Source organism: Hibiscus syriacus, unplaced genomic scaffold, assembly GCF_006381635.1.
Source record: "Hibiscus syriacus cultivar Baekdansim isolate YM2019G1 unplaced genomic scaffold, ASM638163v2 tig00111779_pilon, whole genome shotgun sequence".
In the NCBI taxonomy this organism is placed as follows: Eukaryota; Viridiplantae; Streptophyta; class Magnoliopsida; order Malvales; family Malvaceae; genus Hibiscus; species Hibiscus syriacus.
Window position 1 is genome coordinate 2,434,061 of NW_024063176.1, and position 24,077 is coordinate 2,458,137.

Genomic DNA, 24,077 nt, shown 5'->3' on the forward strand with positions numbered 1-24,077 from the left:
TTTTAAGAAGTGGAGGTACTAGGAGAGCTTTTCGACACCTTCGTGTTTACCCAGTGACACTGTCGTTTTGCTCTTTCAAACATTTCTTGCATAGCAAGGAAGTTCTTCGGGTGAAAACCCAAAATTCCACAACAAACTTCTCTTACACTATCGACATCCATAGATACGAGTTATTTAACTATTCACCACAACACCATTGAATTAAAAAATTGCCATCCAATGCTTGTTTATAATACTAGTTTTTCTTGAATCAGAGATCAGCATGACAGACATTCCAGATTCTCTTGAAAAGCTGCGTAACCAACTTATACTGTCAGTAACGTTTTCAAACCCGACGTGTAAAGTAATCATATTTAAAATTTTCAAACTAAATATTTTTATGTGAAAAGTTATCTTCTAGTCATCTCACGTCAATCATTTTTCTCCTATCAACTAGGAAGCAGATTAAGAACATAACTATATTCCAGGCATGAATGAAAAAGCCTTAGAATAGATGGGGAAAAGGCCATAAATATTTCCTACTCATTGCAATCTGATGTTTCTAATGAAGGACTTAAATTACTTTTAAGCTTTACAATCTACACCAGAAAAATAAATAAATAAACATGTTTAATGTTGAGGTAAAGCTGGTCTCTTTTCCAACATCTCGTAATGAACAACAAAATTGTCCTGCAGTAAAAGTACAGAGACAGCATTCAGCAACTACAACTAGAGTCACGGACGGCATAAAAGAAAGGATGCATAGATAAACACAGTAGGGAATACAATAGTTCTAACCTTGCGGATTGTTTCGAATGACTTTGGGTCAAAACAGTGATAAGAACCTCTCTCGTATGTGTTTGTCTTAACCAGTGGCTCAACATTGGGGACTCTTATGAACCATGCTCGGTGCTCTTTGTGGTAAAACCAGCCTCTATTATAACTGCCAATAAGAGATGAAAAATCAAGGTTGGAAAAAAGGGTATAAAGGTTTCAACAGAATTCATTTAGTAGAGACTAGAGACCATACAGTTCATTTGCAGAATATAGTTGAGCTTCATCTTTAGGCATGCTGCGTGACAAACAGAGAAATACAGATGGCTAAGAATAGGATCCTTAAATATACAGAAAGGTCATTAAAGAAAAACACACCTGTAAAATATATAGAACAATGTGTCCACAGTGAATTTTGAAAAATAGCCTTGCTGTATTAACCAAAAATAAATCAGAACTATGACAGAAAATTCCACATATTCAGGCAGTAACAAAAGCAGAAACAGCTTACATGTAATGGGGGTGGTTGCTTGGCGTAATAACATTGTGGCACAGTGAACTCTGGGTCACCCTTAGCTGGTTCATCAGACCACGGAGAACGAAAAGTCTTGTGAAGATTTTCAGATGAATTTAAGTTTAAGCCAAGTGTAGTCAGATCAATTCCGAGAGCAAGGGAAGTTAAATCAGGATCAGTCATCTTTATTACACTTAGCAAACCGAGTAAACCAAATGGATCTGGATTAGACTGTGCAGCCTGCATTGACTTCATGCCTGGTTCCCTAAATGATTGATTGACAGTTGATATCTGTTGAAGACGGAACTGGGAAGGGTTCTGATGTTGCTGATATTGCTGGATGAGCTGATCATAACCCATTCCAGAAACAGTAGTTGTGGAATTTAAAGGTCTTAATCCAACTCCAGGTGGTCCATTAGCCTAAACCAAAGATGAAAGAGGATGTTAGGAGTAGTTCCAATTAAAACCTACCAAATAAGGAAAAGATAATAATAGTAATGCACAAATTAAACGGACACAAGCATAACATCCAACAAAAGGAAGTCAAACTAAATTCTTAAGCTCTCAATGGATCTTTTTCGCAGGATGTTAAAAGAGAAAAAGGGGTCAATTTCACGTTCTCTCAGTTTGACCAACAATGAATCTCAATTCAACCCAGCTACTGAAACACTCTTCAATATGATGTTTCAAATAATTTATGGATCTGGGATCCCATGTACCATAAGAGAAATATGCCGAAAGAATCTATTTCCTCCTACCAACAAATAACTACCTAATTACATTGCAAGAAACCATCAACAGCCCAGACTATCACACCTGTGAGTGGTAGCTCGAGTGTGATGAAGGGAAAATATCTGAGCCATGTAAATGGAGAAGATCTTGGTTGTTTATAGGTGGAAAGGATACCCCGCTACCACTGGCTGATGGAGCATGTTGCTGCTGTGGCCGATGAGATGAATATGATCCACCCAAGTTAAATCCTGCCGATCTCCCAATCTGTGCAAATTGCATGCAAACATTAGAGAAAATCTCTCACAATATGCTTATTTCTTAGAAAATGAAGAAAAAAGAAATATATGAATCATAATATGCACAGCAGGCAAATGTTAAAAAACATATATGATAAATCAAATCAAGAATAATTTTTCATTTTTCTAAATAGACTCACAGAGAAGTGCTGAGATTGCATCATAGACATGGTATTGTCATGAAGTTGTTCTTTCTGGTGCAAATCTATTGCATAATCAGCATTACCACCTGTAAAAATATACATATTATATAATAATGATCAAGAATATAATGATTTAAGAAAAAACATAATAGAATCATATAAATGGAAAACAAGTTATTAAATCCAATAATAAGACTGCCATAAAGTTTCGGTAAACAGCTAATGAACTAGAATGACCACAAAATTAAGATATAACTCCAAACTGGATTCCAGCGCACGCAAAAAGCAAGACAGATTTCTGTCCACCAGAAAATAAAAAAACAAGGTGAAAGAATATCTGTGCACCTTTAAATCCTGGTAAAGCAGGGAAATCTTCATTTTGAATGCTGAACTCTTGGTTTTGTTGAACAATGGGACTAAGACCTTGTTTCCGTAATGAACCTGAAATAATTTAATTTAAAATGTTAGGACTCCAGGAAAAAAAGTGGGGGGAGGACAAATAAAAGTATCAGAAAGCTTCTTCTTTAATTACCCAATTGTCCTTGAGGCCCTCCAGCAGAATTAGGACGACTTGTCAACTGAGGGAAATCATTATTTATGTCAAAAGGGGAATTGTCATTTGAGTTCACATCATTCAACATTCCCATAGAGCTAAGATTGTTCACAGCTTGAACATGGCTCTGGGAAAGTGGACCCCCAACAGTCGGATAAGAATTACCTAACATTGAAATTACCTGAGGAGATCCTGAATGCAAAAAGTATCATTCAAATGAAGATCTACTGGTAAACTAGTAAATCCACAAGGCACAAATTCCATTAAATGAAAGTTAATGACCAAGTTATATAAAACTGAGACATATATTCAGAGCATTCATTAAGAATAAGAATCAGATTACTAGTGAGCATTGTGCAGTTATGAAGAGCAATGCAAGACAACAAGCCAAGTCAGGCATTCATAGAAAGAAAATGAATAAGGGATGGTAAATTAACCAGAATTTTGGACCATTGTAATGATTTGTGTGCAGTGGAAAATATAGCCAGCAACACAAGTAAACAGCATTAAGCCAATAGCAAAACAGGGGTAATTGTTCATGGTAACATACCCTGAGGAAGCACACCACTCATCAACCGATTCTGTCCCTGCATTGTTAAACTTCCAGATCCGCTATTGGTACTTAAATTCAGACGAGATGCAAGACCAGGTACAGATAATCCTCCCCCAGAACTAATGTTCCTCCCAATGTTTCCCCCACCAACCATGTTTCCCATAGTACTCGTTATCCTAGGACCTGCATTTCCCAAAATTTGGGATACTCCCAATCCCGGAACAGAATTGCGGTTACCAATTGATGCAGAGGTGGGGTGAATGCCAGGAATTGAACCACCAACTCCATTTGTGTTACTACTGAATCCAGGGTTTCCGACAACACTAATACCTCCTCTATTGGTTACTCCTGAATGACCATGGGAGTTGCCATGAGATAACTGCAAAATGGTATTCATAAGAAAACAAAGTACATATTACAAGAATGTAAGAGTTTATTTCCTTCCTATAATCTTTCAGTTTTATGGTGTTTGTCCTAATGAAATTCAAGGGGAGAGAAAGCGTGTAGCATTTCTTTTGCTGCAATAAAAATAAGCCAAACTACAATATGGTGGGAATATCAAAACTACCTGAGAAAGTGCAGTTGGGAGATTATTTGATGCGAATCTTCCGCCTGAAAGGCTCGCAGTAGGTTGTTGAACCCCACCAGTTGGAACATTACTTAACATTGAGTTTCTTGATGCGAGTGTACCAGGCAGGTTGGGAACATTAAAGCTACCATGAATACTATGTAGTCCCTGAATAGAACCTGCAAAAACAAACAATAGAAATGCATGAACTCAGAAGAACATACGTGAATAGAAATCCAGTAAAATTTACCCACCACTGTGATGGAAAACAGGGGAGGCAGCACCAGACTGGCCAGAGAAAGATGTTGCAAAAGAGCGTCCGCTACTGTCCGGAAGATTAGATGCTGACCCGTCGATAGATGACTGCAACAAGATGCACATTATAGTTTCTAGTAAGAAGACAGACATGTAACACAAAATACAAACAACAACCAGGAAAAGAACACAAAAGCACGAACTAAAATTTCAAACCAATTTATGGAATACCAATTATCTATAATTAACATATTTGTACCCTAGTCCCTAAGTTACCACAAGCACAAACACATACACAAACATATAGAAGCAACAGGTATTTAGTTATATTTTGCCGAAGAAACTAAGTTCACCTGCAGAAGCCACACCCATCATTTAGACAAATGAAAATTAAGAAGTCCAAAAACAAGAAGAATGTTCTAAAAAATTTGCAACTTCAAATAAACTGTTCAATTAAAGTAACAGTACATTAAATAATCCCGACATTGCAGCTCAAGTGTTAATGGGTGAGCCAAATATTATTCCTCGAGAAGCAGCCTATCAGTGTCCTGAGTGTAAGTAAACAAAACCCTGATCTGCGAAGCTGCTACGGTGATTATAGCCTGAAAGGAGAACATAGTTGTAAGAAACTAACCCAAAATGACAAAAATGAAGCCACAAGCCCACACAATGTTGACGCTGGACCAATTCGAAACTAGCAATACACGTCCAAAATATTTAACATATGTAGAACAACAATTCAAATAAAATAAAAAGAGATGAACTCAGTGCGATTGGAGATCGAATTCAGACGAATCCAGATCAATTCAGAAGAGATTACCTGAAGATAGATCAACGAGCAATAGTTTTTGTTTTTCTCTCAATTATTCGACCTTCTTAAAGGTATCTCTTAGGCACAGATCCAAAGAACGAGCATCTGCGTTTACGTTTGGATCCAGTTCTCCAGTTTATTTTTGCTTTTCTGGTGTGCCCTAAATCTAATGAGCTAAAGGGGGAAAAGAATTCAGACAGGGGAAAAAGTGAAGGGATAAATTGCAAGAATAGCCCTCCAATTTGTTAAATTATATGCATTATTTTTGTATTATAATATCTATGAATTCATATTTCTATATTATAATAAAGCACTTCAATAATTTTATCACTTTTCTGCGTTGCAACTAAATCATTTCAGGTCAACACATAGTGTTCATTTTATGTTTCTAAAGATTTTTTTAACTTGTCGACAACTCTTAACAGACATCTTATAAAAAATAAATTTAATCATACGATATGATATATTAAATTTCTCTTTACTGTCTAATTTATTTCGAAAAGATAAGATATCATATTTAAATTTATTCCATTTGACATGATTAAATTTATTTTGTAAAATCATTACAAAACCCAAAAGTAAAACAAATCAAATAACTATAAAAGATAAATAACTCATAGTAATAATATATGTTTAAAATTTTATTCTCGTCAATTTGGTCTTTAATTTTTTTTAGTTAAGTAGAGATCATCATATTTATAAGATAAATGTCGAGATTTAAATTCTTGTAAGTAAAATAACATGAACGTCTTTAATCACTTAACCAATTAATAAATCTTATTTGACCTTTAGTCTTTAAAAGTAAATAAAATATTACAAATTAAACCATGTAAATTTTTTAATCATTTATTTTTATAGCTTTTTCAGGTTGAAATGATAAAAATTGCAAGGGTAGAGGATTAAAAAATTATTTTATCTTTCTATAATTATCAAGTTATAAAGTTAAGGGTAAAGTACGGTCCCTAATTATAAGACATTACATTGTTGAATCATTGACTGTTAAAAGTTATAAAATAATTACTTTATTATTTATATGTTTCAAACTCGTCTTTTTCGTTAGAAAATTGATGACGGTCTAAGTTTGACGTTAATATGTTGACTGAGATATAATAGTTGTTTGAGATTTTGAGATAAAGTTTTATCATATCATCATCAACGTGTTGACGTCCTCACTTTCCCCTCTTCAAACTCCCTCGCCTGCTCTCCTCTATCACTGCATCGCTTCTCTTCATCGACTCTAGCTTTTTGGGTAAAACCCAAGACGAAGGGGACGAAACCGCGTCTGATTCTCCGTATAAATAACCGTTCCTGTTTTGAAAACACCCTTCTACTCTTCTTCCTCCTAAATAATCATCTCTCTCACATGGAGGTTTTCATGAAAATGAATCTCAACACAAGCAAATTAACAATGGCGGGTATCAGGTAGAATACCAAATAATAAACTTCAAAGGTTCGTGCATCGTATAAAAGAAATACTAGCAGCGTGTGGAAACCTACATAACAGCACGGTAAGGCTGAGACAACCACACATGGAAACAGAATCACAAAAATACATATCAATAGAAAACGTTCATACAATTACACATCAATGTTCCACAACCGATGTCGATAAAACATTGACATATGTGATATAAGTGAAAGCCATAAAATTTCCTACTGTGCTCAAAAGGTACTGGATTCTTTCTCAGGATATTTGCATGGCTATGAATTAGCTATGTGCTTTGCTTCTTTAAGTTTCATCCTGATCTCTGTGCACTGTACTGTATTCATAGATCACTAGACTTGGATTGTTGAATTAAAATTTATAATTATGAACACATATTTTTAAAGTATATTGTTATCATCAAATATGACATAAATTACGTGACTAATTATATTATAAATTATAAGTATCATGTAAGTAAAAATGTAGATATTATTAAAGTTGTATTTATAATTTGATAAGAGACATGATTATAAGTACAGACAATAACCGATTCTTTAATCAATTATATACATGAGTTATGGTCTCCAAGAAATAGAATATTTCGTATTTTATCTTATCATCGTCAGAGAGTTTATACTTAAGAAAATTCTATCTTTTTAGAAGATCACAACCAAAGAAATATTCAAAGATTTCAAACTATCAATTAATTCAGGTATGCTTTCGCATATAGTATTTTATTATTGATGATTTGACATGATTAAATCCTTGTTGGTTTTCATATTTATTATTAATTGGTTTTAACGTATACTACTATTGGTTTTGAAACTTTAGCAAATAATATAGACAGAAAGAAAATTTAGGGGTCATTTGTTTACTTCAGAATGATTAAGCGTTAAATGATTCAAATAATGAATGATTCAGAGGCTCTGTATGAATTAGTTCTGAATGTGACATGCTGTTTGATAATGGCTCTGAATCATTCAGAAGTACGAAACAAACGCGTTGAATGGTTCCATTAAGAGACAAACAAACAACCTTAGCCAAGAAATCAAAGTCGATCCCACCATTGTCAAGAGATTCTAGAGACTCACTTGAAGTGTCCATTCCATCAACTATCTCGACCCGACCCGACCCAATAACATGTCATTTTGCTCACAATCCCCTTGGTTAACTCGGGCGAGCCCTGTGGTAGCCGTGAAGAAAAGCTGATAGTTCCCTGCTAGCATCCAAGTCGAGTTGAAGAAATAACGACATGAATATAAATGAAACCCTTTTTAAGGGAAATGATATTATGTAAACTATTAAATTTATTTATATTAAATAATCTTTAAGTTTTTTAGTGTTATCAACCCAAAATAAACTTAGAAGAAGTCCACATCAACATTTCGTTATTTCAATAATAGTCGTTAATGTTAAGTGATTGATTTATTACAAATTGATAATGTTAATAATTATTTTGTTATTTTTAAAATTTTATTAGAAAAAAAAATAAAAATTTACTCGTATAATTTACTTTTATATTTTCAATTGGGCTAGCTTCTGCTTTATGTGGACTCGGTTGTCATATAATGTTCTCTCCAACTCCGCTCACCGCGTATTGCGTTATATTGAAAGCGAAGCTTGCCTTGACGCGCTATCCCTCAAACTAGAATCACGGCAAAATAATCGAAATGTAAAGAAAATATAATTGTTAAATAAATAGAAATATAATAAATAAATCTGATTTACTTTATAATTATAAAAATAAAGAAAGTAAAATAATAAGAATAAGTTGGGAGTAGTTGTCACTTTTTTTTATTTTATAAAATAATTGTAAGATTTCGTTGTTTGCCACAACTAATTGTTACAGCTGTAGCCCCCTGTTCCCCACTTATTCAAAATGTCAACTACATCTAAATTCTCTTTTCCACACTTCAATTATCCTTTTTATTCTCTGTTTTATATTATATTTTTTATTTCAGTAAATTTGACATTTAACCACAAAAAATTCATGGATAGGGTAAGTTGGGTTTTATATTTTTATTGAAAATATTTTTTTATTAATCTAAAATGATTACAATATAATATTTATTCGAAAAAATTTTAATTATTTGATAATAAACGCTTAAACATTCATGTAGATAATATACTCGAACTCGAAACTTCTACGATAATAATTATTCATTTAACTACTGAGGTCTTTTGGTTCATACATATTTTTTAGATAATTTGACCGAGACCTTAAATTAACACAATATAATTGAGAAAAAATTTCAACATAAATATATATATTTTTTACCGTTAACCTTGATAAAGATTAGGAATTTTTATAAAAAAAAATCTTAAATATAGGAAAAATAGTACCAGGAGGCAGTGTAAAGAGAGTAAATATGGTACGTACTGTTACGTACCTACCACAGTTTAAAGTATATAACCAAAAAAAAAACCCTTATCTCAATCAATTTCAGAACTTTTAATTCGCCCTTACCTGCATATGTTACATTTTCCTTTCAATATTTATTATATTATTTTCATGTTCTTATAATATTTATTAAACGAAAAGAAAATATGATAAATTACACCTAAGATCACTTAAATTATAAGTTTAGTATCAAACATAACACTTTTCTTTACAAGTTACAATCAAATCGCTAAATTAAAATATTATTACAAATATATGGCGCTATCATTAAAATTAAAATTTATATCTAACGTTTCAATATTTTTAGTTTTTAAAATTTATATATTTTATTAATTTTATTTTAATTTAAAATAATTCAATAAATTTAACATTTCACGTTAAAAAATCAATCAATTTAATTTCTTATGATACTATCGAACCAAACAAGCCTATTGAACTAAAATAATAGTTGGATAATTGAGTTCTGTCATAAGGGAAGAATAAGTTACTATTAAACTTTATTATAACAAAAAAGTAACCAAAAATAATATTCTAACGGGATGAGTGTCGTTGATAATAGGTTAAGAAAATTATAAAAAGATACTATATTATAGTCACCTCAAACTAATAAAAAAATAATATTACATTTATGAGAGAAAAATATGTAATTTAGGATTAAATTAATATTATAGTCACCTCAAACTAATATTAAGTATTAAATTTATTGAATCATTTTAAATAAGAATTAAATTAATGAACTATATAAGTTTTAATAATTAAAAATATTATTATATTAGATTATATTATTGTTTAGTTTAATTTTAACGACGAAAAGATAGATTTGTAATAATATTTTAATTGAATGACCTGCTTGTAATTTTTAGAAAAAAGTGACTTCTTTGTCAATAAATTAATAATTAAGTTACCTTGGGTATAATTTATCCAAGAAAATAATACTCCATATACGTGAAACACGACTTTTTGACTCTTTGTTGCCTGTTTTATTTATTCATTTTTTATTTTCTCATTAAACTAAGAACATGGAAAATGATAAAATATATAGGAATATGTCAATAAATGAGGTTGTCACCAAATTCAGACCAGCTATGCCTTGTAAGATTTGGGGCATATCTGTATTCAAAATTCATCTGGAATTCTGACAAAATTCCCTTAGAGGTGAACAAATGATTTCATTTTCACTCAAAGGGGATCTTCTCATCCAGCTTTCTCCACAAAGGTTTCATTTTCCCCCCAGTTCTCTTGGTATTTTCTTTTTTCCTTTTCGTTTCAGCTGCTTTGCTTTCTATACTGTGTAAGAACATATATTGAAGATCAAGGGTTTGTCTTGGTGCCAGCTTTTGCTAGTAATCACTAGCTGTTTCTGTAAGAACCCTGGATTTCAGATCGTTGTGTTGTGAATTTTCTAGGATTTTGAAGGAAAAAAATGGGCTGTAAAGTGTTTGAATTGCTTTTCTGGGTTTTGTTGTGTTTGGCATGCTTTGTTAGAGGATTTACACCTGCAGACAATTACCTTATTGATTGTGGGTCGCCTACTAATACAACTGTGGGTGATCGAGTTTTCATGGCTGATAACTTAGCCTCAAAGTTCCTTTCTTCACCACAAAGTGTTATTGGGAGCACATCAAGAGCTGCAATTACTTCCTCTGATGATTCCCCACTCTATCAAACTGCAAGAATCTTTACAGTTGTCTCTAAGTACACATTTTCGATCAGCCGACGAGGAAGGCACTGGATTCGCCTCTATTTCTATCCGTTTGCTTTTGGTAGTTATAATATGAGTTTGGCCAAGTTTGATGTTTCCACAGAAAACCATGTTCTTCTCAGCAGTTTCAGTGTGCTAGCTCCAGTTATGAAGGAATTCTCTGTTAATGTAACCACCAATAGCCTTGCCATCACGTTCAGTCCTTCAGAGGATTCATTCGCTTTTATAAGTGCTCTAGAAGTTGTTTCGGTCCCGGATGAGCTAATTCCTGACGGTGCCCGTTCTGTTAAACCATCAGTGGGATTCCAAGGCCTAACTTTGCAGGCATTAGAGACTGTGTTTAGGGTGAATATGGGGGGACCTACAGTCTCCTTCGAGAACGATACCCTTTGGCGAACATGGGTGCCTGATCAACGTTTTCTCGCAGAAAAAAATCTTGCTGTAAGTGTATCGAATATTAGAGCTGTCAAGTTTGTGGAGGGTGGGGCAACACCAGATATCGCCCCGAATACTGTCTATGGTACCTGCACGAGGATGAACTCCGCAAATGACCCCAATAGCAATTTCAATGTGACGTGGGAGTTTGATGTGGATCCAGGATTTCAGTACCTTATTAGGTTTCACTTTTGTGATATTGTCAGCAATGCTCTTAACGAGCTGTACTTCAATGTTTTTATCGATTCCTTGATGGTTGTTCGGAACCTTGATCTGAGTACTTATTTGGTTAATGTTTTAGCTGCTGCATATTATGGACTATGTTACAGAGTCGGCTACGAGTAATAAGCTTCGAGTAAGCATCGGCCCTTCTAATTTACATGGCACTGAACCGAATGCCATATTAAATGGGCTGGAAATCATGAAAATGAACAACTCTGATGGCAGCCTTACCGGCTCAGAAACTGTCAATACTTCTGGCTCAAGTTCAAAGAATAACGTAGGGGCTATAGTGGGCGCAAGCGTTGGAGTGGCTTCTGGAGTGCTGTTGGCCGGAGTTATCGTAATGGTCTGTAGAAAAAGAAGACGACAGTCGCTCCAGGGGCAATCAAAGACATGGATGCCGTTTTCAATTAATGGGGGAACTCAAACGATGGGGAGCAAATACTCCAAAGGAACAACTGCCAGTCTCAATTCCAATGCTAGCTATCATATTCCTTTTCTGGTTGTTCAGGAATCCACAAACAACTTCGATGAAGGTTGGGTTATTGGAATAGGAGGTTTTGGTAAGGTGTACAAGGGAGAACTGAATGATGGTACAAAAGTTGCTGTTAAAAGGGGAAATCCACGGTCCCAGCAAGGACTTGCTGAGTTCCAGACTGAAATTGAGATGCTGTCCCAGTTTCGACACCGCCATTTGGTTTCTTTGATCGGCTATTGTGATGAAAAGAATGAGATGATATTGATTTATGAATATATGGAGAATGGGACACTCAAGAGTCATCTATACGGCTCAGGTCATCCAAGTTTAAGTTGGAAACAAAGGCTTGAAGTATGCATCGGAGCTGCTAGAGGACTCCATTACCTTCACACAGGCTATGCAAAAGCAGTTATTCATCGTGACGTGAAGTCTGCGAATATCTTACTAGATGAGAATTTCATGGCCAAAGTTGCTGATTTCGGACTGTCAAAGGCGGGTCCTGAACTTGATCAAACCCATGTGAGTACGGCAGTGAAAGGAAGTTTCGGATACCTGGATCCTGAATATTTCAGAAGGCAACAACTGACAGAGAAATCGGATGTATATTCATTTGGAGTGGTTTTGTTTGAAGTTCTTTGTGCAAGACCAGTAATAGATCCAACTCTTCCTAGGGAGATGGTAAATCTAGCTGAGTGGGCAATGAAGTGGCAGAAGAGAGGACAGTTGGAGCAAATAATTGATCCTAATCTCAAAGGAACCATCAAGCCTGATTCTCTTAGGAAGTTTGGAGAAACTGCCGAGAAGTGCTTAGCTGATTTCGGTGTCGACAGGCCCTCCATGGGTGACGTCTTATGGAATCTGGAGTATGCTCTTCAACTTCAGGAGGCAGTTGTTCAAGGCGATCCCGAAGAAAACAGTACAAATATGATTGGTGATCTTTCTCCACAAATCAACAATGTCGGCCCGCTTGATCACACTGTTTCTTCCACACAGTTCGAGGCATCAAGTGTGAATGACCTCTCAGGTGTTTCAATGAGTAAAGTGTGCTCACAGCTGGTGAAGTCTGAAGGCAGGTGACTTGTATGAGATGGAAAATCCTATTAAGCTTTTAGCTTCTCTTTGACAATGCTTATATGGTTTTCTCTGATCCACGAGAGCTTGCCCTATCCGAGTAGCTAAGCTAGTTTCCTTAATAACACGTAATGGTCCGAGTTCCTTTTGTTTTTTCATTGTTAGTTTGTCGGTTAGCATCCTAGACTATACTGTAGACTTGAGACACTAGTGTTCAAAGTTATTTGTGTTCTAAAATGGAACTGCATAATGAATAATGAGATCTTTCATGTACAGCAGGAGTAAGCTTTAGGAAATGACTGAGATGTTGCAGTTCAAGGTTCTTCATGTACCTTTTGTTTCTATTTGCCATGCTCATGACTTTAATTTGCTATAGGGTACATTTCGACTTATGCGAGTGATGGTTGTGCCATTATTTTCAGATTGTCTAATTCTTTACTTTATCTTGCTGCATCCACATTCGACATGGTATGGGAAATAGGACCCTTGCATGAACAATATATAAACATGCTCATACTCTTTCCATTAACTTGAATAATCCCGTTCCTTACGAGTCTGCTTTTGAATACCCTACTGCTTGTCATTCGTACAACATTGGCGGTTGTCTGATGTTAACATTCTACCCAACACGGTTGTTAACGATAAAATTCAGTGGTTGAAGCACAACCACCTGCAACATATCTACAGAGGAGGCCACTTGTAGATTAGAATTTGAACCTAACTTGTTGATATCCTTTTTAATGGTAAACTGCATGAATTAAGTCGGATTATAATTATTGAGCTTCTAAGTGGGACAGAGCATACAACAATAATTGAGTTGGCAAATAAATATACTCATTGATTTGCTGATAAAATATCATGCTTGTGCTCGAAGAAAGCAACTCGTGAAAATGAGATGGGATTTCTCATATTCATAGAAAAATATATTATCGCCAAAGACATTATTAGAACAGAATGAAAAGGAAAATGGGGCCTGCTGTCCAGTAAATCGCACACTTTGCACATTCACCGTAAATCATCTCTTTAGAATAATTCATTCCCCTATACACTCCTTATTTACGTTACTTCAACCCGAATAAATAAATCGACACTAATTCCCGGAATCATCTTCCATTTAAGTAGTAAACACATATTAAAATTGCAGTCGATTAACCCAAGAAAAACTTGCTTTGTAAGTTTATATACCTTTTACAATAATAACATTAAAAGTCCCATTATTGTTCTATAGTATGATTGAGCCTAAAACCTCTTTTCTTATGGATTACTTCTTCAATGTCATGATGACCCGAAACTGGCGCTGTCCCTTTCAGGAAACGAATGGAACAAAGAAAGTTGGGAATGTAAAAGCTCAAGTCATGTGAATTCCTCTAAAATCACCCACCTCCACCGCCATAATGTCACCATCATCTCCATCTTTAATTTCACAAAATTGCTCCTCTTAAGAATCTAGATTTTCCATTACTTTCTATACTTTTTGGGTTTTAATTTCACATCAAACTTCATGCTTATATTACTTGGGCACATACGTTTCTTGGATACCGATATCTATTGAATATCCTCGTATGCAGCAACTTAAATATCCAAAGAGAATGAAAAACAACTAACAATCAGTTGGCCTGGTGGGAAGAGATACTAGATTTCTTAAGCAAAGTCAAAGGTTCAAACCCTGACGTTTGTGAATGGAGCAAACTGAGTTGGGAGGGTCTCCTTGCTTGAGTTGGGATGCTTATATAGATTTATTCATGCACAACAAAGCATGTTGTTTTGTTTTTGGGACAAAGCAACTAATCCCTCCACTTGAATTTTTTTTCTTAATTTGTTTTGTTCTATATTAGTTCCTAAATTTAATTTTTCAATCAATTTAATGACTAACACTATAAGATTGTGTCAAATGTCACACTCATAATGCCACTCGGCATTACCGGAATAACTAGAAATGAGAAAATCTGTCAAATATCAGGATTAATGTGAACAAAAAATGATTTTAAGGACCAACTTAAGAAAAGTCAACAAATATGGGGACTAAAAGTTGTTTTTATCCCTCTGTTTTTTGATAGGTGAATGACAAGGACTTGAGCCCAGAATCTTAAGTTGCATAAAAGTGGCGAGACACACAAGAAATTAAACCAGCTCGGTGAATGTGATTAGGAACTTTAAATAGCTAAGAGTTGTATAAGGTGAAAAAATGGACAAATTTACATAAGATGGTTACTTTCCAACCAAATATATCAAAATTGTTTACCAGTAACACATGGTGACTATATATATTATATGTATATATATGGTATCATCACTCCATTTCCATTAATAAAGAAAAATAACAAAGAGGGAAGGGAAAAATGGATCAAATAAATAAAAACTTAATGCTAGCTATTAGAATTTCATTTAGAAACAAAGAAAGAGGAAGAGGAAGTTTTGATGTGTGAAAATGGTTTCAATCTCCATGATCAGCCACATCAACCTTGGTGGTGCAAGACAACAGCCTGCGAAACACGGCCAACAGGGCGGCACAAGACACCTCTTTGGCCTTTCTCAGCGGCGTGCGCTTCTTCTTGGGCTTGTTTTGGTTTCTTTCCTTGTCATCAACTCTGCCAAAGCATTTCGTTTTCTCATGCTCATTCCTATGAAACGTATAGCTCCTCAGGTACATTTGCCTGCACGAAATGCTATCGACAACCGCGGAACGTGCACTTTTGCACCCGTGAGAGCTCAGTGACCTGACAAACTCGGCATCCGATTCCGGCCATTTGTAGAGATTGACGTATGTTGGCCTGACCGGGACCCTAGTGTCACTGATGCAGTTTGAGATACATGTCGAAGCCATTTGGTTTAGGGAGTCTGGTTTCAGATTTCAACTGATGAATATGGGCTGCTTTTGAAAGATGATTTCAATGCTCCAAATGAAAGATAAAAAGAGAGATGGAAAACCCTGTGTTTTTATGTGAAAAAAAGCCTAATGATTTGTTATCATTCAGTAAGTGTATGCATGAAGAAACAAGTTATAATTTTGGGATAGACCAAATCATTTGATTGTTCCGTGGAGGTAAACAAGTATTAATACCAAAGGATATGTTACATATTTGATGTTTTGTTCTCAAACGTTTTTTAAATTTTGGAGACGTTTTGGGCCTATTAATTATATATTAAAAGAAATTTGAAATCATTGAATACATGAATATTTTTCTGTTAAGAATAAAGATATTGATATTTCATCCAGACAAATTATCCAAGTCTAAAATAACGAAAGTACCAATATATATATATATATGGTTATAACTCAAAATCAAGCTAAGACCAGTTTTCTGTCATTGGTATATCGTTCATCTTTTTTTTTTTGTCTTTGTTGATCGACGACGGTATCAATTTAATGTTGGTAATCGACCGTCGATATTTTTATTTTCTTTTCTTTTTTTATATTGCATCTTTGTTTTCTTTTATTTTTTAATTTTCAATAAGTTTACCTATATGACACTTTTTCATATACCTTTATGACACATTTTTCGGTTGTTTGTCTTTTTTCGTTTATCTTTTTCTAAGGGTTGATTTGACATCATAAAGAATGATCAAGATGATGATTATCTGTTATCTTGTTGATCTTCCTTGCTTTGGACCCTAAGATTGAATTTGGATACTCGATTCGCGTTTGTGGATAGCTTTTCACTAGCGTTCGAGTCTGATTTGCGGTTTGTAGCTGGTCTTTTAATAGTTTGATTCTCTTTTATGGTTCGTTTGCTGATGCGATCAGATATGTTTTTATGTATCTATGTTCGAGTTTCTTGGTTAGGTTTTTAATCTTTTCTTGTATGGTCCTTATGTGATCTTAGTTACTAGTTTTGATTTCAATGGTTATAGGAATTTTTCTTAATTATATGCTTAATTTAAAATTATAATTGTAAATCTTTATTATAATACGAGATATTTTCTATTTTTCAATAAAATTAGCGATTTCTTTCATAATAAAATGAAATAACGGGATTAACAAAAATTTCTATTGAAATGATATATCAGCCGGATGCCTTCCAGTGAAAAGTATTATCTTTGGGTATATATCTCGTGATGAGTTTGAGCATATATATATATATGGGATAAATGGAAAACTGGTTGAAATCTCCTCCTACAAGACCTACAAGTAGGATTTGTTGTCCTCGTCAATGTAGGATTTTCTACACCGCCATTCATGATATAAGAATATCACCGCAAAACCCTAAATCATTGTTATTGTTAAGTTAGAGCTGTATTTCTCCTCAACATAGTTCAATGGCGTTGTCTCCAAATTCTTGCAACTCTAATGTTGTTTTCCATTGTCGTCACCTGCTCGGGATCATATCAGAAACTCCTTATGTACCTTCCGATTTAATCAAGTTAACGATGGACATTGATCTCCTCGATCATGATCCTATAAGGGGCTATTTCAACAATCCTTTCTCACAAGGAACTCTTGGTTTTGATCTCAACGTTTTACAAAATTGCGGCCAGGTTCACCAAGTTCTTGATCCAGTATTTATGAGACTTGGAATCAACATAGTATCTGCTTCTTACAACATCATGATTCAAGAAATTATGGAATGTGTACTTGGAACTGCAAGTAGAACATCAACAGCGGATTTTGTTGTAAAGTATTGAAGCTACATTGTAAGGTATTCGTGGAAACGGTGATCAGACAGATGACAAGAGCTTTGGAAGAATCGGCGTCAGGGTTTGAGAGCAATAACTATGGCATGGTTGCCGCCAATGAATCATCAATGGAGAAGATGCTGAAGAGAGTCGGTGTAAAGGCTGGAGTTGAACAAGACTGCATGATATGTTTGGATTTGAAGCTTCTCAGATGCCATGTTCTCATATTTTTCATGGTGTTTTGCATTGAACAATGGCTAAAGCAAAGCCATTATTGCCCTATTTGTCGGTTTGAGATGCCCACTAACTAGCTTGAGATAAAAAGATTGTGTTTTCCCTTTTGTGTTCGCTTATTGAAACACAACTAATTTGAGTTTTAGTTTACTGGACTGTCTTTAAAAGAGTATATGCGGAAGCCTATGAGACAATGAAAATCTTAAAGAAGCATAAATATTAATCAGATTTGTTCCCAGCGATGGATCGAGAATATTTTTCAGGACGAACACACATAAATCTTCTGCCCTTTTATCATGTCCCTGACCTATTATTTTTTGAGACGTGCCTTCTTTTAACCCTTTTGTTTTAACGGCAATACAAACGTTAACTTTAGCCAAAATCTGCGATTAACCACTTCTTCTTCTTTCAGCTTCCAAGCAAAAGAATATTTCGTTGTATCTTTTGCCGCAACTTCATAATTAAAGAATATTAACCGTTTTTATAGTCGTTGAAGAAGGACTAGTTTAATGGTAGTCACCTATGTTTAGCAAAAATTTCATTAAACACCAAATTGTATTTTGAGGTATAATTTAGACACTAAAAAGTATATTAAGCCTAAAATTAATGATTTTATTTTCATAAAAAATGAATTCATATATTATCATTATATAAAGTAGTAATATAAAATTATTAAATTCATGTTATTAAATTGAATGAGTCAATATTTCATTAGATACTTTTTTTTATTTTTAAAAATATAAAAATTAAAAAAACATGTTAAATTAAATTAGGCTAGACCAAAATATGTTAAATATATATATTTAAATTCAAATCAAATCATTCAAAACATATTAAAATTGTTTAACTGAGATTATCAAGTGAATAAAATTTGTTTAAATTTCGACTTAAATAACTTGTACATATATTTTTTTAAAAATTTGTTAGATACTTTATCTTTCCTCTCGACGGGACAGCGAAAATTTCCACCCGGCCCCAACAACAATTACCGTCCAAGCAGAAATAAAAAGATTTTCAGGCTTTTATTCTTGTTTCTATTTTTGTAAGTTTCAGGCAAAAACTGATTTAGAGAAACTCGTTGAAGCCCAACAACACGCCAATTTAAAATGTTTCTTCTTGGTCAAAACTCAAATCTTGTGAATCGGATTGACATCAAGCTGTCATTACACCTAATCAACTTCAAAAATGAAGTTCATTGATTCCTGCACTACAAACACATCTATACGCTTACGTGGCAGTATTCAGTTGATTTAGCAGGAAGCTGGTCGTCGCAAATGATCTTTGTCCTTTTTAGATCGGAAAACAAGGATGTCATCATTTTAATATTTATGCGATGCTCCACCTTCACGTTATTTAAAAAGATTAAAAAATACAAATGTAGGAAAATAAATCGTGAAACTAAAATTTGATCATTTTTATTTCATCACGTCGGTTTTAATTAAAAATAATATCAATGGTTAAAAAGAATATTAATTTAAAGGTGTCAAGTTCAAACAATTATCTTTGTAAGATATATGTTATCAATGACTAAAAGATATAGTAAACAATTATTATCTTATAATCACGCCCCAAATTATTTAAAAAATAAACTAATCAATATGTACAGCCGGTTCTGTTATAAAATATACGAAATACAACATCCATTGGTTAAAAAAAGGTTTTTGCACAAAAGAAGCGATCTCATTTGTTAAGAAACTTGTTATCTCTTGAGGTCTTATATTTGAGCACCGCAAATACCAAGGATACGAGCGCTTATATTTATCCCAAATTTATATATATACAAAACGTTTCTTCCGAATAAGAGAATAGAAGTCTAATAGACTAATAGCATTAGTTAAAATTTTGTATATTATATATTTATACACTAAATTAGTTCACTTGATACTGTTATTAGTACAACACTCAGAAAAACATGAATAAATACACTTAAATATGTATTATCTTATAATTTAGAGATATACGAGTTTGAATTTAGAATTTTAAAATTTTATATATATTAGAAGTTAATTAAATTGATTAAAAAAAACTCACAATCGATAATTGTCTAACTGTAACTATTTCAACTGTTTATAAAATAGAATTAATCATCATAATCGACTTAACTGAATTAATAGGACTGAAAACTAGTAATTAAACTAGTTTAAACCAATTTTGCTCAACCCTACACAAATTATACGTGATAAAAAAATCCAAGCAAATAAGAACAATGCTTGAGGGTGCAACAAAAAAGTAGTTTTAATAATAACTCTATGATTGATATTTAGAAAGTTACAACCATTTCAAAACATTGCTGAATTGTCAAAGTAATAAGAGATGAACGCAGGAGCTGACTAAAGATAGATAACACAAGAAACTTTAATATTACACTTGGCCGACCAAAGAGAACTGAGATTATTTATGATTAAAGCCTAAAGGTGATGATGAATGTATCGAGAAGATTGTTTCAAGTCATCATATGTGATAATGTATTACAAGAGTGATGCAAACAAATATATTGACAGAAAAAAATTATCAACCGATTAAGAAAAGGGAAGCAACAATAGAAACGATCGCAATGCAAAATGATGGACATGGTTTGAGTTTCAGGTGGATCACTGTGAAATGTAGAGGAAAAAAATGTAACCCGGGCTTTCTTTAACTTGAGTCAACATAAGAAATCGAATATGAAATGGATGGAATTGAAGTTGAGTAGATGAATACCGTTTGATTCAACTGCTAATCTATGATTTGATGCCTATTTCTCATGATAAAATCCACAGTGTCAACAACCTGCAACAGTAACAACCAAGTGTGTTAGGCTGGCACTAATGTTCTGGATATGTTGCCTAAATTCTCAGTTGAAACCAAAGATTAAGCTTCTTATCGAGTTGTTTGGTAAGAAAGGAAAATAAAATTGGATGCCCACCAGATTGGCTGGGAACTCAGGATGATTAGAATCATGATCTCCCTTGAAAACACCAGTTCTTGTCAAAATGGGAAACCAAGGATTTCCGGCCTGGAATGTGAAACACAGTTGTTATCTCTCGGTCTTAATAACTTTACATCGTACACATAGAAACAGGAAACTGATAAGCCGCCCAAGACAGACAAACCTTCCGTGCACCTTTGATGTCGACTTCAGGATTATCTCCTATCATATATAGAGTTTGGAAGTCATGACTTCCAGAATTCCCATGGTTCTCACAATACAGGAACGAGGCTAGTTGCGTTAGCACAACTTCAGCATTCTTAAATGCAACTGGATTCGGCTTTCCAAAGTATGTATACTTCAAAGCTTCAGTATGAATGCTGCATGTTTAATTTAGTGGAATTAACGAAATCTGCCTCTTGAGAATTCCATGGTGATACTCAAACTAATAGGCATTCCATGGGCCCCTAAAAGATAGGCCCCGTGAAAGAATCATTTCCCAAGCATTCAAAACGAAAGCATAGTAATATCTAACAGTGAACTTTGAGTATAATCGTCTGTTTATATACACTCAACCCTTACCTATTGAAGAGGGATTCCAGTGCAATTCTGAATGCTCCCATGCCAAAACGTTCAGAAGGAAAAGCACCCTGCCTTTATCAGGAATCTTATCAGTGTATTAATACTTGAAAGGAAGGTTCTATAATGAGTAAAAAGCAACTGATTTCTAGAGCATAAATCATAACTGACCTGGTATTTAAGGTCATCATGAGCAAAATTCAGTGGCGGTTGAGGGCCTTCATCACTTGCAGGAAGACCTCCAGTTCTTAAAATATCACAAGGAACCTAATATTAAAAAGATTTAATGCTACAATTAGTCAATCCAGATTAAACATCAATCAAAAAGTACTCTCACAGAATGTGTATTTATAAGGTTAAATTGTTTAAGGTGACCTGAATGTCCCTGCTCCAATCAACAGAATCACTGACGACAAATGCTGCCCGAACTCAGAACTAATGCTGCATTTTCTAGTTCTATTGACAGCAATTTCCATGGTGCCCCATTTCTTGTGCGGTGCCAGTGGGTCAATGTTGTCAAAGCACAGTGCATACTCATCTATTGAAATTACATTTCTGTATGTAAAATCAATGGACACAAGTCATTCAGAATTTCTATCCAAAACTTATCAGCATTTTTGAGCAATGCAATCAACATCTCCTCTAACAAGTAACAAATCAAAAGGCACAGTAAAAAACTTAAATCCATATTCAGTCATCACAGCAGCAGGTTCACCTTTCCCAACAGCAACTACTAGTTCATTCTCAAACCTAAATGACAATGGCAATGCCAATGAGAAATAGTGATTAGTGAGACAATCAGGCTCCATAACTTAAAAACAAGATGCTTGACTCTAACTTGGACCTTTCCTTTCCTTTAATGAGTTCCCTCCAAGTTAACAATTATCACCAAGAAAAAGTACACAGTTATCCTCGAATTTTTCCAACAAATACATGCAGCGTCATATTTGCTATAACATTTTGGAGGAAACTAAGACCCCTAGTAAACTATAAATCATACCTGTTCACCAGCTGTTTAAAAGGTGAATGACCCTGCAAGACCTGGAATGAATTAGCAGTATTTTTTGTCAGCCATCACTCCTGCCATCCACAAAGCTTTCTGAATAAAAGGAATGGAGGAAAATGAACAACTTCAAAGGATATAACCTGTAATGGAGAAATCTTTACACCCAGGAGTTCTGACAACTCCGCAGCTCTTTTTGATTCACGAACACCGCCCCCTGTAAAAATTGTTGGAAACAACAATATTCAATTGAATATGCTGCCTTATTCATGACTTTGAAAACTTGAAATCATAATTAAAACCTATGATGATTTTGTTTTTTGCTGCCTAAGCCTAAAGTGATTTTAAACCCCTATGATACTCTAATTTGAGAGTGTGCATATTTGTAAGTTTTTTATACATTTGGAGGATCATATCCTCCAAATATGTGCCAGACACAACAGTTTAGAGAAAATGAACTATCTGGATAACATGATTTTCCATAAAGGCTAGCTATTTAGGATCCAATCCATTACTTATTAATACAATATTCACCACCAATTGCATGCAAAACTTATTGATTACAAAACTCATACTTGCAAATGATGATTGAATGTACAACGGAAGTAATTGACTAAAAAGTAATGAAATATAGTTGATGGTTGTTTATGAATTCCATCTCTACTACAGAACTGGACATGAGAGTTTCTTCTCATCCAGCTCCTCGCAAAAAACAATGACTAAAAATATATTTTATTCTTAAGATATACAGGTAGTTAATGAATAATAGATTAAATCTTGGGATTCTTTTCTTTGAGATTTTATCTGATCGATTAGAATTTTTATATCTTGTTTGTATATATATATTGGATATATATAAGGAATTGACCCAGCCATTTAACAGCCAACATGATACATGGAAAGGATTTTTCACTTAAGTTCTTGATGAGTAAGTAGCATATCTAAGTTAAGATACAAGAAACAAGAAGGAACAAAGAAGAAACTATGATCGATAAATAAGCTTAAAGGACATGGAAACTAACGCACAGAAATAACTCACCATTCGTCAAAAACACAAAAGGAACCTTCAGAGCACCTGTCCAACACAATGAACTAATCAAAGTTCAATCTAATGTTCTTCCACAAACATGAATTAAAAACCAAATACAGATAATTAATTCTAAACAAAGTTTTCTTTGATTGTACTTTAACTACTTGTGCATTTGCAAAACAAAAGAAGATTATAGTTTAAGAAAATTACTAATTTTTAAATTGATAAATAGTAAAAATTAGCAATTTGTAATCCCTTTTAGATATCCGCTTTTCATTAATTTAAGAAAGAAAAAGTAAAAAAAAAATTAGAGCAAAAAAAAAAAAAGGATAAAAGGGAAAACTAAAATAGAACAGAAACAGGAAGCAGTCAGATACTGAACACAACCTTAACAAATAAAGTTTACATTTCAAAAAATTAAATGTGCGAATATGTATATACGAGTATGTGTACATACCGAAACCGTCGTATAATCTCCTAAGTGCTCGCGGAGCGCCACCAATAAGAGCGGTCCACGCAGAACGACACCTTCTAAATCGAAAGCAATGCCAAAAGATGGAATTTCATTGGGGAAAAAAGGAAAGCAAATGAATAGAAAAAGAAACAGTAATCAAAATTAAGAAAAATAAGGATAGGAACGCACGGCTTGGATTGTTGCGAAGATATTTGAGAGATTGTTGAGAAAAGCTGCGACAATTGCTTTCTCGATCGAGTATGCGAAAATTTTCTTAACATTTGAAGATGAATCATCGTGTCCCCCGCCCTTTTTTTTTTTTTTTTTTAAGTTTTCAGTGAA

At 34.0% G+C, this 24,077-nt stretch overlaps 2 protein-coding genes, 1 non-coding gene and 2 pseudogenes across 7 annotated transcripts; 2 read left to right on the plus strand and 3 right to left on the minus strand.

Moving 5' to 3' along the window:
• Nucleotides 1-470: 470 nt before the first annotated feature.
• On the minus strand, nt 471-5,341 carry LOC120170469 (probable NOT transcription complex subunit VIP2). 5 transcript variants are annotated; one of them, XM_039178415.1, is made up of 15 exons: nt 5,188-5,341; nt 4,836-4,969; nt 4,367-4,475; nt 4,113-4,291; nt 3,542-3,923; nt 3,173-3,183; nt 2,971-3,016; nt 2,784-2,879; nt 2,436-2,524; nt 2,084-2,263; nt 1,265-1,687; nt 1,132-1,184; nt 1,010-1,051; nt 778-922; nt 471-669 (listed from the first exon to the last, which is right to left on the minus strand). In XM_039178415.1, exons 2-15 carry the CDS (start codon nt 4,851-4,853, stop codon nt 610-612), a joined length of 1,833 nt encoding a protein of 610 aa, XP_039034346.1. In that variant the 5' UTR covers nt 4,854-4,969; nt 5,188-5,341; the 3' UTR covers nt 471-609. The 5 variants fall into 5 exon arrangements, with proteins under 5 accessions (XP_039034346.1, XP_039034344.1, XP_039034345.1 ...); XM_039178413.1 differs by having other exon boundaries at nt 2,971-3,183; nt 4,406-4,475; nt 5,188-5,338; XM_039178414.1 differs by having other exon boundaries at nt 2,084-2,206; nt 2,971-3,183; nt 5,188-5,338.
• On the plus strand, nt 4,367-4,447 carry LOC120170494. The gene has a single exon (XR_005520768.1). It is a non-coding gene; the product is annotated as a small nucleolar RNA snoR35 (small nucleolar RNA).
• Nucleotides 5,342-10,042: 4,701 nt separating the features above from the next.
• Nucleotides 10,043-13,305, plus strand: LOC120170287 (annotated as a pseudogene).
• A 1,980-nt stretch (nt 13,306-15,285) lies between these two features.
• Nucleotides 15,286-15,792, minus strand: LOC120170288. The gene has a single exon (XM_039178259.1). The coding sequence runs from the start codon at nt 15,735-15,737 to the stop codon at nt 15,348-15,350; it is 390 nt and encodes a 129-aa protein (XP_039034190.1). The 5' UTR covers nt 15,738-15,792; the 3' UTR covers nt 15,286-15,347.
• Nucleotides 15,793-20,303: 4,511 nt separating this feature from the next.
• Nucleotides 20,304-24,031, minus strand: LOC120170483 (annotated as a pseudogene).
• Nucleotides 24,032-24,077: the final 46 nt, after the last annotated feature.

What these genes read in the sequence shown, in the direction of transcription:
- LOC120170469 (XM_039178412.1), bottom strand. An exon ending in AGGGCCTCAAGGACAATTGG is followed by an intron (nt 2,880 to 2,970) that starts GTAATTAAAGAA and finishes AAATTATTTCAG; the next exon opens with GTTCATTACGGAAACAAGGT. An exon ending in TTGTTCTATATATTTTACAG is followed by an intron (nt 1,052 to 1,131) that starts GTGTGTTTTTCT and finishes TTTGTCACGCAG; the next exon opens with CATGCCTAAAGATGAAGCTC.
- LOC120170288 (XM_039178259.1), bottom strand. Translation starts at nt 15,737, where the DNA reads ATGGCTTCGACATGTATCTCAAACTGCATCAGTGACACTAGGGTCCCG.